The 20,352-nt window shown below is 40.3% G+C and overlaps 1 protein-coding gene across 1 annotated transcript; it reads left to right on the forward strand.

Annotated features, from left to right (window-relative positions):
• The first annotated feature begins 3,283 nt into the window (after nt 1-3,283).
• On the forward strand, nt 3,284-19,812 carry LOC130115249 (zinc finger protein 83-like). Its single transcript, XM_056282863.1, has 4 exons — nt 3,284-3,434; nt 6,381-8,281; nt 9,123-9,166; nt 19,449-19,812. The coding sequence occupies exons 1-4, from the start codon at nt 3,284-3,286 to the stop codon at nt 19,810-19,812; spliced, it is 2,460 nt and encodes an 819-aa protein (XP_056138838.1).
• The last annotated feature ends 540 nt before the right edge of the window (nt 19,813-20,352 follow it).

The following is a 20,352-nucleotide window of genomic DNA, read 5'->3' on the forward strand; positions in this document are numbered from 1 at the left end:
ATTGGGTGACCTCTCGCTGGAATCGTCATGTCACAAAGCAGTTGAAACAAACAGAGGAATACCCTCATTTCAAGGAGTTTGCAGATTTTATGGCACAAGAAGCAGAAATTGCATGCAATCCTGTAACATCCTTTCATGCCTTGAAGCCTACCGAAGAAAAGCCATGTGGACATATAAAGCGCCCAAAGGCTAATGCATTCATCACAAATGTGAAAGCATCAGCTAAATCAAGTACAGTGACAAAAATATATGGTACTGTGGAGAACAGCTCAGGTGATTCTCATGCATCCATGAAAGTGAACACTATTTTCATCTTCAAACCCAGTTAAATGCATGTGCTATGGAGAAAGCCACTCCGTCCACAAATGCCAGAAGTTCGCAGATAAGCCTTTGGAGGACAAGAAAAGGTTCATATCCGACAGTAACCTGTGCTTCGGCTTTCTTAGGCGAGGACACAACTCAAAAGACTGTAAGAATAAAGCTACTTGTGGCATATGAAAGAAACATTATCCAACACCACTTCATGAAAACCGTCCTTCTCCTGCTACAGACAAACCATCTTCTCATGCTATGCAAGCAGCAGAAAACACGTCTTCCCTTTCTTGCTGTGTAAACAGAGGCGATGGTGGGAGCACAACCATGGTAGTGCCTGTTTGGATTTCTTCAGACACCACCACTGAAACAGAGACATTAGTGTATGCCCTACTAGACACCCAGAGTGGCAACACCTTTGTAGACCAGGAACTGTGTGAGCAGATGGGAGCTGCTTCGGAACCAGTGAAGTTAGGGTTAGTTTAACTGAATTTCTTGCATTCCCCCCTCATGAACAACAACATTTGGAACTTAGTAAAAACTCCTTGTGGTTTCTCCGTTAATGACGCCAAACATAGACATTTCGAAAGTTTATGATAGTTCTTACTGTGTAGAAAATCACTTCCTGCCCTCCATCTGTAGTTCTTGACGTCATATGCGAAAACTGAGTTTAAACTAACAAATAACCAAAATTCAACTCAAAACAATCGAGCTTTGAATTAACAAATAAATGAACAAAACTCAGCTCCTAACAATTGGCACATCTCGTGCACACATCTACAGCCCCCTAACAACTCCAAAACAACTGCATAAATACTCCTTTGGAGTCAATCAGCAGCACCTGAGTTTAGGCTGCACCACTGTGGCAAGAAAAGACAACACCTGGTAACAATTGAGATGGTGATGGGACAAATTGTGTGTTCTCACCCACTTCGTCACAAGATGGATTAAGGACTTTTTGTAAGGGAGAGCAATACAAGTTAGAATAGGAAAGAAATATTCAGCAAATGTTGTTGAAAATGGAACACCTCAAGGAAGCATACTAATGGTAAATGATGTATTTATGGGAATGGATAATGAGATGGGCCTTTCACTTTTTGCAGATGATGGGGCAATTTGAAACAGGTTAAGAAATGTGGAATGCATTATAAAGAAACTGCAGGGGGTTATTATGAAAGTAGAAGAATGGTCATATAGATGGGATTTTAAATGTTCAGTTGACAAGACAAAGACAAGTCAATACCACCTTGGATACTTCCAGATGCCACTGTAGATTTCACATTATTAGAAAAGAAGAATAAAGTTAAGGAGTTTAATTATGATTCACATACTCTACGGGTTTATATTGATAATTACCACAGTTACGTCCAGATTTATACAGATTCATCAAAGAGTTAAGTAAATAATGTAGGAGTAGCATTTATTGTTCCAGAATTTCATATTAAAGTGGAGAAAATTATCAATGAGGAAATATCAGTATACACAGCAGAAATGCTTGCAGTATTGTTAGCAGTGCAGTGGATAGAGGAAACAAGACCATTGAGAGCAATTATTTGTTCAGATTCAAGTTCATCACTAGCCAATTTACAGTAGAGTCATTCAGACAGCAGACCAGACATTTTAATAGAGGTAGAACAAACATTATATAGAATTCAAAGGATGGGTCTTACAGTATCATTTTTATGGGTACCGGCACACATTGGAATTAAGGGAAATTAAATAGCAGATAAGATTATAAAGAAGGCTATAAAACATAATCACATTGATTTGGCAGTTACTTTAAGCAAGACAGAAATAATGAACATTATTAAGCATAGATTGAAGGAAAGGTGGCAAAAGCAATGGGAGGAAGAGAGGAAAGGATGATGGTTTTACAGAGTTAAAGGGAAGTTGGAGAAACGAGGTGTGCAGGAAGGAACAGGAGAGATGAGACAATAATTTCAAGACTCACATTTGGACACACAGGACTAAACAGTACACTTTTCAAAATAGGCAAACACAATACAGACAGATGGGACTACTGTGGGCAAGAACAAACAATAGAGCATGTTATGATATATTGTCAGAAATATGAGGCAGAAAGAAGGAGTATGACCAGGGGTCATCACCGTGTCGGCTCATGACGGACTTTTTGGTCAAAATGGGATTTTTACCACGGACATATGAAATTTGAAGTGGTCAAACATTACCAGAAACACATTATTGCATACTAGAACTCGCAATGGGCCATAGTACATATTTTAATATGCTACATGGTTTTAAAATGATAGTATTTCTAACATTAAAAAACAGTGCCCTACCTTGTTATGAGGAAAACTTGGAGGCTGGAAAGTCAGCCGTTGTATATGGGCAGGTGGCAATTCTAAAACAGGCATCAATGCGGCATGCTCCAAGTCTATTTCGTGTTCGAGATTTAATAGTGTTCATATGACTGAGACCTGAGATGAGACAATGATTTCAAGACTCACATTTGGACACACTGGACTAAACAGTACACTTTTTAAAATAGACAAACACAATACAGGCAGATGCGACTACTGTGGGAAAGCCGAAACAATAGAGCAAGTTATGATCTATTGTCAGAAATATGAGGCAGGAAGAAGGCATATGACTCAAAATAAAAGTACAATTTGGTTTAGTAGATATTCTACAGAAGAATTAAACTGGGCGTTATAACATTTTATTTCCGTCTCAGATGACTAATCTAATTGAAGATTTGAGTTTTGTTTGTTTGTTTTGTTTTTGTTTTTTGGGAGGGGGGATAGTGTAACTAATAGACATTCTGATCTACACTCCATACCAGTTGGTAGCGGTAATGTGCTAATTCGTTGTTTGTCAACCGCCAATGGACACCAAGTAGAAGACGAAGAAGCTGAACATTGGGAATATTGTGATGAACGTCGAGACCGTTCAAGACCTCTGAACCCATCGTCGTCTTAAAATGTTTTTTATTAAACCGCTGAGCTCAGTGATGGATCAACCCATCGCCGGAATATGTTTGGAGTTTGAAAGAAGGATCGCAGTTTATGAGGCTGAAATCTCACGTCTAAAGAAGGAAAACTATCGTCAGAGGAAACTATTGGACGCCGTTTCTAAACCTGAAGTACGGATCTACAAATCAGGTTTGTACGATTAAACTGGCCAAATTATTTTAGTTCAATGCATCAGTATCATTCACTTAGCACATTAGACCTTATTCATCAATCGTTCGTCAATGCAAATGTGTTCTTACACCCCCATGGAATTTTTTAGCCCTTCAGTTTGTCTCGGGGACTAGTGTAGATCCTGGGTAACCCCGGAATGTAGACGCCAGGAGTTGAACACGTGTCTTTGCAAGCCTGCGTGATTGCTCGTTGCGAGAGGTAGACAATAGATGGTAGGTGGAAGGAATTGCAAATAACCATCAGATTTCGCTGCGGGCTTAAAGACAATCCCGAGAGCTAAAAAAAATATCCATGATGCGTCATTGCATAAATATGGATCGCACAGCGAGTGGAACAGGAGGAGCTTTGTAATGACGCTTGTCACATATTTGTACGTACCGAAGTAATCACGTTATGAAGACAGATCAAACTTCTGCAGAGTAATATCTTTACTAATTTCTTCACCCATTTTCACAATCCTGCTTCTTGGTTGAATAAGTCACGAAGTCCTTATCGCGTCACAACGTAACACATCAAAATAACCAGTGGAACTTTCTGATGATGTTGTTTCTTTTTTCGACAAAGCGCTGTGGAGTAATCCAGTTTTTAAATTAAGGCACATTTCCACATTGTTTCCAGCATATGGCTGAAACTACATCCCACTTTGTATGAAATAAACAAAAAACAAAATACAATATTTGCTTTTCATTGCAATGACTGAAAAGTTGAGCTCAAAAGATGTTCGCAGGTCACCTATGCGTAAGTAAGCTCATGCGCACATGCACAGGTCACAAAGCCTGCAATCAAAATTATTCATGGATTTTCAAAAGCTTCAGGTCTCTGTCGGAATTTAAACAAATGGGAGTTATTTGCTTTAAAAAGCTGTGACATAACCTCTATTGATGATATACCCGGTCAAAGAAAAGGTTAATTGTTTGGGCATTCTTGTAACCAAGGATCAACAAGACAGATGCACTCTTAATTTTAGTCCAACGATTTAAAAAGCGGAAAATGAATTTAATCGCTGGTCACAAAGAGATCTGTCCTTGAAGGGACGTGTCCTCCTATCAAAAGCTAAATGTATTTCTAGGCTTGTTTATGTTGCATCCTCTCTTTTCCTTGATAACAAAGCTGCCACACACAAAATGACCAGTTGCTATTGATTTTTTTTGGGGTTTTTTTTTTGTGGAAAAATCGTATACATTACATCAGAAAATCTGTAGTTATCAATTCTTGCAAAAATGGTGGTCTTGACTTTTTGGACTTCTCTATCTTGAACAACGTGTTGAAGATTAACTGGTTAAAGCATTTTTTGAAAAATGACTCCTCCATGTGGAACTTCATTCCCAAATTTGTTTTTAATCAAATTGGAGGGCTCCCCTTCCTATTGGTATGCAATTATAAAACAAATAAAATACCAGTTAAACTGAAATTTTCACAAACGGGCTTTATTGGCGTGGAAATTAATTTACAAGCACAATTTCTCACCACAACGTTATTATATCTGGAATAATGGGGGTATCTTATGTAAAAAATAGGAGTATATCTCTGAAGAATTGGTTTGACAGAAACATCTTTTTGGTGCGTCAGCTGATTACCCCCAGAAGGCCATCTTATGAACTACAATAAATTCATCTCTCATTTCAATTTTTCTGTCACAATTAAGGAATTTGCTCTGATAATGAGGGCTATTCCTAATGGTTCTGTAATTTTGTGCAAGGGTTTAGTTCAAAAAGATGTTTCTTTGGTTAATCCTGCTTATTCTCCTTGTGGGAAAATGTGTTTCTCACCATTCTGCAAGAATAATAACCAAGCTATTCGCTCTTTGCTTCAGAGTGAGGTTGTCACGAAGCATTATGTCACTGCTTATTTGGGCAACTTTGCTAAGAATATTCCATGGTCAAAAGTGTGGTCATTTGACTGATAAATACTTTATTAATAATAAGATAAGAGAGGTTTCCTTTAAAATTTTACATAAATTTTACCCTGCAAAGCATTTTCTCAAGAAATTTAAGGCTGATATAAATATAAATTGTTCTTTTTGCTCAGCTCATCCAGAAACTGTGCCCCATCTTTTTTGGCATTGTCAATATTCTAGGACTCTATGGAAAGATGTTTCAAAATTTATTAGTGACTCCTTATACATGGATTTGGCATTGTTTTATGAGTATATTATTTGACTATGACAATAAATTTGAGGAAAGAGCATATATCATAACTCTATTGATCATTCTAGCTAAATTCTATATACATTAGTGCAAGTTTACAAACCAAAGACCCTTAATGTTTTTTTATAAAGGTTTTGAACAGTACATAAAAGTATTAAGTCTAGTGCCAATAAAAAGGCCCAAAAAACTGTAATGGCATGTGTTCGCTGTAAATATGTATGTAAATGAATTGTGAACTTAGCTGTTGTGTCTAAAATGTTTTTGTTTTGTTGTTGTTTTTTTTATCTGGCCTACCCCTCTGGCATGTTTGTTTGTACTGTAGTCATTCGTGTTGTAAAAATGTGACACGTGTACAACTTGTTAAAGTCCATAAAGGAGGGAAAAAAAACCTGTGACACACATGTAAATCATCAATGCAGTGTTTCTATTCATATTCTGCACGTTTCACTCATAAGTTCTTCTGAAAGATTACCATCTCTGCTTGTGCTTTGATGCCCACTTCTCTATACAAATACATTATAATAAAAAAAAAACATGTTAGACAGCTCATTACTGGCCAGGGGATAGACCAGATATTTAGCCTTGATATTTGAATATAAATTCAAACTCGCCTACATTTCTTTTTTAGATATCAAAAATGGTTTTGTTAAAGTGACTGCCCTAAGGCATATCACTTAATATTTCATTGACCATGATTTTATGTAACCTGTCCAGTGATAGTTTCCCTTAATATTTACATTTTGTCTCTCCCCTCTAGACCTCCAGCAGCTCTTAGTTTCTGAAGATGAGGTTCCCTCTGTGAAGCAGGAGTATAGTCCCAGTCTGAACCCAGTGGAGCCAGAGCCCCCACACATAAAAGAGGAAGAGGAGGAACTCTGGAGCAGCCAGGAGGAAGAGAAGCTTCAAGGATTGAAGGAGAAGGCTGACATTATTAAGCTGTCATCTTCTCCTGTCCCTGTGAGGAGTAAAAATTATGAAGAGAACGTTCAGTCCTCTCAGCTTCATCAAAGCCGAACTGAGGAGAAAAGAGAGGCAGAGCCTCCAGCCAGCACCTCAACTGAGCAGATGAAACCAGAACCTGGTGGAGAGGACTGTGGACCATCAGAACAAACCAGTAACCTCGATCAAGATGGTGCTTTACAACCAACTAGTGATGGAAATCTCTCTTCAGACTGTTGTGAAAATGAGACTGAAGACAGTGATGATGGTTGGAACAAAGCTAGAGAACTTCAGACAGAGGACAATGAAATCAGTACTAAGAGATCTGCTGAGAATAAACCCTTCAGTAGCTCAGTCTGTAGTAAAGGATTTACTACAAGAGGAAACATGCAGAGACAAATGACAATACATATTGGAAAGAAACCTTTCAGATGCTCAGTCTGTGGTAAAAGGTTTTCTGAAAGATGGCATATGAAGGCACACATAAGAATACATATAGCAACAAAGCCCTTCAGTTGCTCAGTCTGCGGTAAAGCGTTTTCTCAAAGAGGACATATGACGACACACATGAGAATACATACAGGAGAGAAACCTTTCAGTTGCTCAGTGTGTGGTAAAGTGTTTTCTCAAAGAGGACATGTGACGACACACATGAGAATACATACAGGAGAGAAACCTTTCAGTTGCTCAGTCTGCGGTAAAGTGTTTTCCAGAACAGGACATATGAAGAGACACATGAGAATACATACAGGGGAGAAACCTTTCAGTTGCCCAGTGTGTGGTAAAGGGTTTTCTCAAAGAGGACACATGAAGACACACATGAGAATACATACAGGAGAAAAACCCTTTAGTTGCTTAGTGTGCGGTAAAGCGTTTTCTCACAAAAGAAGTATTGAGTCACACATGAGAATACATACAGAAACAAAACCCTTAAGTTGCTCAGTGTGCGGTAAACAGTTTTCCCAAAGAAGACAAATGCAGTCGCACATGAGAATACATATAGGAGAAAACCCCTTTGGTTGCTCGGTCTGCGGAAAAGTGTTTTCTCAAAAACAATATGTGCAAATACACATGAAAATACATAAGAAACCTTACAGTTGCTCAGAGTGTGGTAAAGCGTTTTCTCAAAAAGAAGATATGCGAAGACACACAAGAGTACATACAGGAGAAAAACCCTTTAGTTGCTCAGTCTGCAGTAGAAGGTTTTCTCAAAGAGGAAGTGTGCAGTCACACATGAGAATACATATAGGAGAAAACCCCTTTGGTTGCTCGGTCTGCGGAAAAGTGTTTTCTCAAAAACAAAATATGCAAATACACATGAAAATACATAAGACACATTACAGTTGCTCAGAGTGTGGTAAAGCGTTTTATCAAAAAGAAGATCTGCGAAGACACACAAGAGTACATACAGGAGAAAAACCCTTTAGTTGCTCAGTCTGCAGTAGAGGGTTTTCTCAAAGAGGAACTATGCTGTCACACATGAAAATACATAGAGGAGAAAAACCCTTTGGTTGCTCAGTCTGCGGTAAATTGTTTTCTAGAAGAGGATATATGAAGACACACATGATAATACATACAGGAACGAAGCCCTTCAGTTGCTCAGTCTGCAAGAAAGGCTTTTCTCAAAGAGCAAATATGCAGTCACACATGAGAATACATACAGGAGAGAAACCGTTCAGTTGCTCAATCTGCAGTAAAGGGTTTTCTCAAAAACATGTTGTACAGACACACATGAGAAAACATACAGGACAGAATATCACTTCTCAATCTGCTGCAAAGGGTTTACTAGAAGAGGACATGCAAACGTGATATTCCTAGCCCCCGTGATACCTTGCGTGAATTATGTGCACGACTACTGGCGCTTCTGTCACTGAACCGGAACCAGCATTTTCCATGGTAACTACTCTAACCGTCTTTCTTAGAGCAATTTGTATGGCGTGTCAATCATTCGTGAAGAGCTAGCCAGCCAAATTAGCTAATGATGTGGAAACACCTCACGGAGCTCAAAAAGGGTGAAATAAGAATCCACCTTATTCCTAGCCCCCATGATATCTTGCGTGAATTATGGGCGTGACTTCCGGCGTTTCCTGTTACTGAACCCAAACTGGTGTTTTCCATGGTAACGGTATGCTAACCGTCTTTCTTAGAGCGATTTGTACGGCGTCTCATTCATTCATGAAGCCAGCCAAATTAGCTAATGATGTGGGAACACAACCCCACGGAGCTCAAAAAGGGTGACATAATATCGTTCCCATCTGTAATAGATGGTTGGGAAGATGAAATGAAGAAGTGGCCTCGTATCATGTACAGTAGCATTTTTAGCTATTTTGTTGAGTCTGTTGCCTGTGATGGTAAGGCGGTGAGCAATTTAAAAAGCCCAGAGGTGTACCAATATCTACACAGCAATAAATTCTGCCGGGTGTTATTTAAGCATGTTGGAAACGACCCTGTCTACCTAGGGAGACAGAGCCGAGTCAGAGCCTGTACGTAGCTCATAAGGCTTGCTTGCTATTATCGGTGACGGGTGACATGCAGGCTTCAGGTTGCTCATGTATTGCAGGGCCAGGACGCTCTTGTAGTCATGCAGCAGCAGTTCCGTGGAAGGTCAGTAAAGTAATGACATGAAATATGTGATATGATGTGATATTTTTACAAATATACTGAACCGAAAATTGTACTGTACTTGAATTAATTCACTGCTTAATATGTTGTTGTTGTGGCACACAACCTCAAATCACACAGCTAACTTCGTACATTTCGGGTAATGTGCTCGAGTACAATTTTGAGGTACTTATACGTTACTTGGTATTTACATTTTATACTATAGTTAGTGCGACCTCAACCAACTACAACATTAAAGTTGCCTACTGCTTACATATTAATGCATTATGATTCAATAACAATATATAATAGAATTGACAGTAGCCACTATGCATTATTGAGTACTTTTACTTTTGATTCTTTAAGTACATTTTAATGCTGACAATTCTGTACTTTCACATTTTGAATGCAGAACTTTTACTTGCAATGGAGTATTGTTATATTGTAGTATTGAGAGATCCCTCCTCTGTTGCTCTCCCTGAGGTTTCTTCCTATTTTTTCTCCCTGTTAAAGGTTTTTTTTAGGGAGTTGTTCCTTTATCCGATGAGAGGGTCTAAGGACAGGATGTTGTGTTGCTGTTAAGCCCACTGAGGCAAATTTGTGATATTGGGCTACTGTACAAATAAAATTGATTTGATTTGATTTGATTATTGCTACTTTTACTCAAGTAAATGATCTGAGTACTCCTTACCCCACTGTCAGATAATAAACTACGGTTATTTCATTCAGTGTAGATTGAGGGTGCAGTCAGGCAGGGCAAGACAAGGATGTCATGCACTGCTGAGCAAAGGAAGTGGAATTCTGGTGTGACGAAGAATGTAGGGCTAAGGAAGGTGAAACACATCAACTTTAAAAACGTGGTGCAATAATCCTTCCCATCAGTGACCTGCCAAGTAATGACATACTGTTATCGACAGCTGCCAATGGCTCAGAAATCCCATTCCAGGGGTGGGTTGAAGTTAAGTCTCAGTCTGTACGACCCAAAAACTAAAACAACAGGATCTGATGAGATACTAGTTCCTGTACTAGTGAGCAGGGACAAAGTACAAAGACCCATAACCGGGTTTAATGCCATCAATGAGCTCATGAGCGATAGGCAGGATCAGGTTCAGCCCAGTGACAAGGTAGCTCTGCTCAGAAACTCACTGAGTCTAGGGACAGGAAAGGCAGAAGTGCTTCTAAATCTAATTCAAGGTGCCACAAACTAAAATGTTACACTGTCAAAACAGGTAGGACATCTGTTGTAGTTTCAGGGGGACAAATGAAGTGCATTAGCTGCCCTGTCAGAACAGATCTTAAAGTGAACAGTGAAATGCTTTTTGAACCTGAGGATAACCTGTCATTGGATGAAGAGCTCAAAATCACCTGTCAGTTGGTCAAAATTTCCTCCTCGTCATGTAGAGTGAACATATATGTGAGAAACACCACACACCATGACATCATGATTCCAGGTAAAACTGTGCTAGGGAGAATACAGAGAATAGTTGACTGTTATCCAGTGTACCCAGAGGAACACCAGGTTAATGCTATAGTAGTTGAAAACTCCCAGGGTCTACCTAACTCAACCACAGAACAGTCAGAGTGACCTCCAAGACAAACTGTGGGATCCACCTGTAAACCTGGACTCTCCAAGAGTAGCTGGCTGTAGACAAAATGGCGGACCTCCGCAAGAGGCAACTCCGCAGTTGACAGGAAATCACGTGACCTCCGTAGTTGACAGGAAACTGGACGTCGGTCTTCGTTTCGTTCTATTTTTCGTGAGCATGCGCAAGAGGCACATCCGCAGTTGACATTAAATCACGTGACCGCCGCAGGAAACGGGAAGTTGGTCTCCGTGACACTAGTGTATCGATTGCAAATTGATTACTTGTTCGCTATCTAACAACAATAACGATACGTTAGCTAGCTAGCTAACAACAATAGCGATTGCTAGCTAACGCATTCGCTAGTGTTGTTAGCTATCTAGCTAACGTAACGCAAGCTAACAATTGCGTTGTTAGCTAGATAACGTTAGCTAACAATGTTAGCAATTGTGTTACGTTAGCTAGATGTCTAACAACACTAGCGAATGCCAGCTAACGTTTGCTATGGATGGTTAGAATGTGGGCTATTTTTCTAACGACTCGACCCTCAATCAGTTCGGATACAGAAAGTCACTGCCTGAGTGTGTAACAATTATGGTAAGATTTACAGAAGCCCATCGAGGGCAAAATAACCTGGGCAAAATAACCTAGTGTAGAGGAGCTCAAACAGGAGTCGTGACAACTTTATCTTTCGGCTACACAACGTGCGCCATTTATTCCTTCACCATAACAACAACAACAAAAACCCGCGCAGCGGAAGTGTATCACTGTAAACCCGAACCGAGAAAACAGTAGCTGTAAACAAACGTTCCTACTAGCTCAATAAGGTGAATCATGTATCCCTATAACCACTACACTAGACTCAATGGCAAACCGATGCCCCTTTGAGCAAACACTGTGAGCACAATACACAGGCTCTGATAACATGGTGCCTTATCTAACCACAGTTTAAACACACCCATAAAACCTTCCATTATCTACTACTGGGACAAATGAGACTGAAGGGGCTATCTGCCGAAACTTACAAATGCACACAAACTTGCTTTGTAGTATAGGGCCCAGGTGAAATAGTTAAGTCAACATAGGCTTTTAGTATTCAATATCTAAAAGTAAAATATCTTCAAAACCTGTCAAGCCGATCCCTAATGTGATGTGTACTCAATTGAGAAATTTGGCATTTCCTCTCATACAGTCAAATCTTACAATTACCAGTGCAGTTGTGCACACAGTCTAAGATACATATGACAGAGTCTATTTGTTTTAGCCATTATAACAGTGGGATATCCCACTCTATTACGGGTTAATATGCATGTACAAACAGAATAAATTGGGTTAAGTATAACAATCTTTATTAATGTGACATTGTGCGCAACATATGACATCTTCACATGGTAAACATCTGTGACCAGGGGCTTGGTGGGGGTCACCGGGGTGGAGGGCTGGATGGAGGGCCCCCGAGGCAGACGCACATTTCTAACCGTTACATTCATATTGTCTATCCATGTAAATAAACCAGTACACATTTTTGTACATGTTATCAAAGCACCTCAGTTCTGTGTAAAGAGACTAAACTTAACCAGGGCTACTGTGTGAAAGAGCACATTCACGTATGCTTACGTGATGCGAATAACGGTCAATGAACAGGCTTGTTAAACTAGTTAATGTCAAAGAATAAAATTAACACACTAAACAATACATTTACACATGTAAGTCACCCCTGCCTTTATGCTCGGCCTCGATCCACTGCCTCTTCTGCATCTTGATAATATGGTTAAATATAACAATAATCTTTATTAATGTGACATTGTGCGCAACATTTGACATCTTCACATGGTAAACATCTGTGACCAGGCGCTTGGTGGGGGTCCCCGGGGTGGAGGGCCCCCAAGGCAGACGCACATTTCTTTCTTTTTTTTTTGTAAAGTAATTTATTTTATTATTTTTCAGTGTTATCATCGGGTTCAGCATTTTACAGAATGTGGTTGAGGTTTTACATAATAATAATAATAATAATAATAACAAACAAAAACATCAAAACAAAAACAAAATAAATAAAATAAAGTAAAAATAAAATAAAATACAAATAAAAATATTAATGCTCGGCCTCGATCTACTGCCTCTTCTGCATCTTGATAATATTAAATTCTTGCACTTCACTAAAGAATACATTGGGAAAAGAAAAGAGACAGAAAAGGAGAGATAAGAAATACAATCGATCGGACATGAGAACTCATGGTATATCATGAATATTAACACAGCTAGGGGATGTTAGGCACAAAGTGGTAGACTGATTTCAGACATTTGTACCTTTCATCATAAAATGGTCCTGCGTTAAATCTTCTCTTTGCCTCAGCTAGAGAGAGGTTTCCACTGCCAAAAGAGCGTGGACAATGGCCTGGTAGAGATAGATAACCTCCAGTTAAAAGGGGTCCCATATTTACAACACAATACAAATTAGTGGTGGGGCGAGCATAGCCCATTCACTAAATCGCGGAATGCCCTTTTAACAGCTATAATACAGGCTTTGATGACTTGATAAACAGACAATTACTGAAATCAATGCAACTAAGATTAGATGGTTGAGTTAAACCTCACCTCAGGCATCAGCACATCCAACACGAAGCTGACTCTCTGGAACTCTGTCGTTGGGACATAAGGTGCACATTTTGTGGCTCCTTTGAGGACCAAGTTGATGTGCTTAAAAACTTCATCAATTTGGTCGTCTTCTTCCAGGTAGGTGAAGACCCTGTCTGGTTTCGCAGACCTGACATTCACCAGCCACTTGGAGCTGCCTTCACCTGTGATTATTTCCTATAGAAACAAAGACCATGTCAAATAAATGCACTGCAGAAGATCAGGCTTTGATCATCTTTTTTGCTATTAGAAATGTTTTCATGTATAAGCATTATTATTATTGGTATCATACCAGTAGCCGTTTGTCCGACCCCTTCAGCTTCTTGATGAAGTCCGCCAATCTTTCATGGGCAGACCTGCGGGCTTCTCTTGCACGTTTTGCCATCTTTGCTGTAGTGGGTGTAGTGGTCATCAAGTAATGTAAAGGAACCTCTAGGGATGTGTGGCAAAGGACAACTTGTGAATTCTAAACCAACCCAGAGTAAGTCATCAAATATCGTAATAAACACAACACGCAATGACAATGTATGGTCATTTTTTGTTGTGGCTGTCCTGTAAAGTTTGTCAAATGTCACTTACCCCCCTCTGGTTCTAAGCTCTCGTTATGTTCCTGTAATGTAAGAGAGCAACAAGACAGATGATGACTGAAAAATATATTTATTTCACAATGCACTTTTCAACATTAGTTAATAAAGTGCTTGAAGCACCTGAATGTATTAGTTATTAATGATTCTGATTATACCGGTAGTTAAATTGAATTTCAATCTGACCTGGACGACTTCCGAAAACGTCCGTTTCCGGAGTCTTGGGAGCCTGAAGACAGGAGGCAGGTCACCTCTCAGTAGAGCTTTGGACTGCTCTGTCCAGTGGGCAAAAACCTTGCCATGCCTTCAAAAGATGAAAACATTAAATCTGGAAAGCCAATTAGACCCTATTCTAGTTCAATTTTCCCCGTCATACTGTAGAGCGCAACACTGCAACTACTTGGCAGGCAGGGATGAGAGAAAACATAACCAATGTGTCGGAACGAAGCTTAGCCGTTCCCACACACAGTAGCTACGATCATGTGAGTAACTTGTGTCCGCCCCCTCCTCCCACCCCTAGGGACAACAGCCAATCATTACCACAGTTTGCAACTACTTTCAACACAAATTACCCACCCCTCCCCTAATCAAAATAGTTTAGCAAGCTCTTTTGGGCAAATGAATCATACCGGTCAAGCACAAAATTCTCCATTAGCAACACGCACCACCACGTTCTGATTGCAGTCATGTCATTCTAAAAGAAAAGGATCACAGTAGTTAGGGGTCCTACGGCACACAGCCGTTCACACACACACACACAGACACAAAAACAGACAGACAGACAGACACACATTTGCACAGTTACTTTGACCGTAGGACCTCGTCATTTCAAATTCATAATTTCACAACTGAAAATGTGTATCTGACAGAATGACATGGTCATTGAAATTAAGCAGACCATCTGTCCATTCCTGATAACGGTAGATCGTGTGGCATTCAGTACACCTTCTATTATAAGTAGAGATGTCTGTAATGGACATAAGGATATAAATTAGGACATTAAATCAATGATTAATGTACATGCACACTGTCCTTTTATAAACTAAATAAACTAAACTAAAGGATGCATTTAACTTACTTTGGATTACACCATTCATGCCGACTATTCTGGCTTTGTCTGTGATGTGCGAGATTTCCTCCAATTTGGGATTGCCTGAACAGAGCTTGCATGTCGTTTCAGTTGGAATCAACTTTGAAGGGTAATCCGTCGAACCTCTCGGGGTTGTGGCATCTCCAGGAAGAGTGGCTGGTATTTTTTTCTCTTCATAAACGTATCGCACACTTCTCTCCATTCCTGTGGTAGGAGGGTAACTGACAGAGTGAGTAGCCTCTGGTAAGTTTTCTGTGGTACATGGTGCAGTCACGAAGATTTCTTTCTGGGTTTGGAAAAGGTGCCATTTAGCAATGTTCTTGTGCGGACATGATGTACGCGCCTTTGCACAGGGGCAATGCCAGGTGTTTTTTTTTCTGTTATACGTCACCATGACTCTGCCAAGACAACAGTAGCGGTAGATTTTGGGCTCTTGTATGGAGAGACGAATCTGGTTTGGAGAACCTCCAACTTACACCAATACAGACAATGGTGCATGAGCTTCCTCTGCTGTTTTTTTGCCTGTTTTTGCAAGCGGCCACCTTGGAATCTCCAAAAAACTTGCATTCCACCATTTCTTCAAGGACCTCATGTTTAAGTGGTTCCTCAGTAGCAGTCTTGCTGCAGTAATCGAGTGACCGGATATGCTCACACAGACTGTGCCTGAGGCAACTCCATTGTACAAGCAACTGATATTAACGACAGTCCTCCAATTCACACTTCGTCACATGTTGTTTGCCCCATGTTTTACGTTGTACATGTATGGGCACACTGAACCCATGAGTACCTTTTGGGATGGTAAAAAGGCCACGAGTTTGATCAACACATACGCTTTGAAGGTGAGATGCAGCTGTAATGTCTTTTGGCCTTGCATGTTTTCTCTCTATGTGTACTAACAAGTACTTTTTGTAAAGAACAACAGAGCAGTGAGGGCACTTCACTGACTTTAGATTTGTCACACGTGAAGATGGCAACACTACTCTCTACTGATGCTGAGGGAGGACGTGTGAACGAAGGGTCTACACTCTCGACTGATGCTGAGGGAGGAAGTGTGTCCGAAGGGTCTACACTCTCTGCTGAAGCTGGGGGAGGAAGTGTGTATGAATGGTCTACACTCACTACTGATTCTAACCCTACTGATGAGGATGGCACAGATGGGCTGATTTCAGCTGAAGGTGGCACTGATGGGGGTAGCGCCAATGGTTTTTGGCATCCAGTCACATGTATTGTCAAATCCTCTTTGCGCATGATCGTTTTTGCACAATACGGGCAGTGGTAATGACCCGTGCCTCGGCATGGCTGGTTGCATCTGTAAATTATTTTGTCTGCAAGGGAACAGTAATCCAACTTTTAAAAAGTACAACTTCACAGAAAGGAAAAAAAACACACACACAAAAATGTAATTTAAATAAAATATACAATGTACAATTATGAATTTTATCACATCCAACAGTGAATTAAATAAATTACAAAACAAATCTCAGTCCCTTGAAAGTAACTTTCTGCTTTCTTGCCAAGGTGATCTACTGACTCCAAATAACACTGTTGACCTTTACATCTATGGTAAATTCAATGGGAAAGATGGCTTAACAAATTCCAAACTTGCTTGCTTCTCATCTACTTACCTTGTAAACGCACTGCATTTTGGATGTGGGCATCCAGGTGTTTAAAAATGGTCTCCTCCCGTGTGGTAAATTTGGGACACAGAGGACAACCCAACTGTAACCCGTGGGTTGTGCATCCTAACTGGCTTCCAGGCTGGATTATGGATGGGTGCATCTGGAAAACAGTGTAGTTTTTATTATTATTATTATTATTTCGGGCCATTCTAGATTGTTATTTTAAAGTGACTTTAACCAGTAATACACACAAAGCCGTCGGGGCACTTACCAGTTCTGCACGTGCCCATATAAAACTCTCAACAAATTCCTTATAAAGGTTATTGTTGTGCATTACATTTTTCTTAAATACACTAAATAAAATGAATGTAACCATACAATAGGCTACTCGCTAGCTAGTAGTAGCCCGCTAACCTTCGCCGTCAGGCTAGTAACGTTAACTGTGTGCTACACTGCACGCTCTGGGAGTTAGCCAGACTGAGCATCCGACCAGCTAGCTACAGCCACTGCCCATTAGCGGAGAAGTGATTCAAACAGTTTGTACTCAAACAGTATCCATTTTAAACTCAATTAAACTAATTAATTTACACAAATATTTTAATAAGTGCTTAGCTAGCTACATGACCTGCAACAACTACGCAACAACTACGCAACGAAACATCACTAGCTAACGTTAGCTAAATGCTTAGAGCCACTTGACATTTCGAATGTATTTTCTCCATATCGGTAACAGTTATACCCACGCTCGCTGGATTCTTCGATACATTAAGTTTGATAGACAACATTGAATAAAACCTTAGAAAAGACAACTAACCTTTTAAAGTATCTTCTTACCGCTGTCGCAGTACCTTCTACTTCTTCTTTCCGTTTTATGGCGAATTGCAATCTTAAAAACAACACGAAGAAGACCAACGTCTGGTTTCCTGTCAACCGCGGAGGTCACGTGATTTCCTGTCAACTGCGGAGGTGCCTCTTGCGGAGAGCCGCCATTTTGTCTGCAGCCAGCTGCATCTCGGTCTACATGAACAGTGCACAACTAGCTATAGTTAAAGAGATGGGGAAGATTGGTGGAAAGGGGGGAACAACATGTAGCCCGTGCTAATATTTTGTTATTTTCATTATTTCCAAAAAGTACCAAAATGCATGTACACATTATTGTAAACAGTAATGCAGCGAATTCGGGGGACAATGCAACCACAGGAACTGCCGCGGCCGGGAAGCGAACCCGTATCGCCCGCACCGCAGGAGACATCGCTAACCGCTCGACTAAAGCGTCAAACCCGCCAGCTGGTGGCCAGCGTGTTATCTTATCCATGCACGTTACAATATATTGAATGTAATGCTCATATTTGGTATTCACAAGGGTGAATTTTCAGTTTATCTATAGTGTTTGCTGTACAGCGCTAGGCTCATTTAAAATAGGTTTGATATCAATAGCCAGTGTATGCTTGTGAGTGCTAGGCTCATTGAAAGTGGGTTTGAAACTAGTCTTATCTGAAGCGAAAGTGGATTTCACTGGAAACATTTTGATTTGAAGCAAAGTAAATTCATTTAGGAAACTGGTTTCAAGGGAAACATTGTTTGAGTATATTGAAAAGTGGTTATCTACAATTTAACGGAATTAAGAAACAAGACAATGTGATTTGATATTTTATTGTAATTTCATTTATACTTTGAAAAGACTATATTTTGCTTTAATTGATGGAGTGCCATTACTTATTTCATGAGGAAGTGTTCATAGTTAAACTGACAAGAATCTGTGGAAAGAGCAATTTACCCTCAAAGCATTTATACATGTTATATACACACACACACACACACACACACACACACGTTTAAAAGAACTCAGGGCGCCTCTAAGAGAATTGATGATGTAAAGTAACATGCCCCTCACCGCGGCATGGGGGCGCTACACTACACAAACATGGCTTCAGTGTGACAGGTAATCAATATAATAGGTAACGACAGACATTCAAAAACAAAGTCATAGGTTTAACTTTCTGACAGACAATGTTCCCAACTAGCTGCATCAGGGGGTCCGGCTGAGCTAGGCTTGCCTCGTCTTTTTTTTTTTTTCCTGATCGACAATAAAATGTACTTACTTAACACAATAATCTGAGTCTTTGTTTCCTCTCCCTCAACATTTTGTTATTCACTGTATGTAATAAATAAAATTAAAAATATACATATTTCACTTGGTACGTGTTTATATTTTGTATGCATTTTTCCAAAATAGGATTCCTTTTACAAACCCCAATTCCAATAAAGTTGGGATGTTGTGTAAAACATGAATAAAACAGAATACAATGATTTGCAAATCCTTTTCGACCTATATTCAGTTGAATACACTACAAAGACAAGATATTTAATGTTCAAACTGATGAACTTTGTTTTTTGCAAATATTCACTCATTTTGAATTTGATGCCTGCAAACGCGTTCCAAAAAAGCTGGGACAGGGGCAACAAAAGACTGGGAAAGTTGAGGAATGCTCAAAACACACCTGTTTGGAACAATCCACAGGTGAACAGGTTAATTGGAAACAGGCAAATGTCATGATTGGTTATAAAAGGAGCATCCCCGAAAGGCTCAGTCATTCACAAGCAAGGATGGGGTGAGGTTCACCACTTTGTGAACAACTGTGTGAGCAAATAGTCAAACAGTTTAAGAACAACGTTTCTCAATGTAGAATTGCAAGGAATTTAGGGATTTCGTCATCCACAGTCCATAATATCATCAAAAGATTCAGAGAATCCGGAGAAATCTCTGCACGTAAGCGGCAAGGCCGAAAACCTAGCCTTAGAGGAGTTGATAAAATCAGCCATCCGACTAGATAACAGGAAGAGGGAAAGGCGTAGGGAAAGAGCCCTGGGACGGAGATCACTTTCCGTCACCTACACGCCACCCAACCTGTTTGAGTTCCCCTCATCTGCCCACACCCCTTCACCTGGCTCTCTGGACTCGTGTGCCAACCCTCCAAGTCCTCTGGCAGCAGGGGAACCCATGCAGCTGGGACGGGCCAAGCTGACACCTGAGGAAAGACAGCGACAACTCGGGAGCCACCTCTACATCTACTGTGGAAGAAAGGGACACCTCCTCGCCCAGTGTCCGGAACGACCAAAAGGCCAGGCTCATCAGTAGGAGGGAGGACGCTGGTGAGCCAAACCGCCTCAACCTCCTCCCATAACCGAGTCCAAGTGAAAGGTATGATACACTGCCCTCATCAGACACTTCCAGTCCAGGTGTTACTTGACTCTGGTGCAGAGGACAACTTCATAGACTTTGACTTTGTTAAAAACCACAAGCTCCCAGTTTATGACCTGGACACCCCCAAGAAGGTATTAGCCATTGATGGGAAAATTATTGAGAACGTTACCCACAAAACCCAGCCCATCAAACTAACATTGTCTGGCAACCATCACGAGTACATTGAACTCTTTGTCATATCGTCACCTCTCACACAAGTAGTTCTCGACCTGCCCTGGCTAAAGATGCACAACCCACACATAGACTGGTCCACCACATCCATTTGCAATTGGAGTAACTACTGTCACCAACACTGCCTGCTGTCAGCCATTCCTGAACAGCCTCCTCACACCACAGAAGCCATTGCGGACATAGACTTAACCAACATCCCCCATGAATACCATGACCTAAAAGAGGCTTTTAGTAAAGACCGTG

The sequence above is a fragment of the Lampris incognitus genome, chromosome 7 (genome assembly GCF_029633865.1).
Source record: "Lampris incognitus isolate fLamInc1 chromosome 7, fLamInc1.hap2, whole genome shotgun sequence".
NCBI classification, from domain to species: Eukaryota; Metazoa; Chordata; class Actinopteri; order Lampriformes; family Lampridae; genus Lampris; species Lampris incognitus.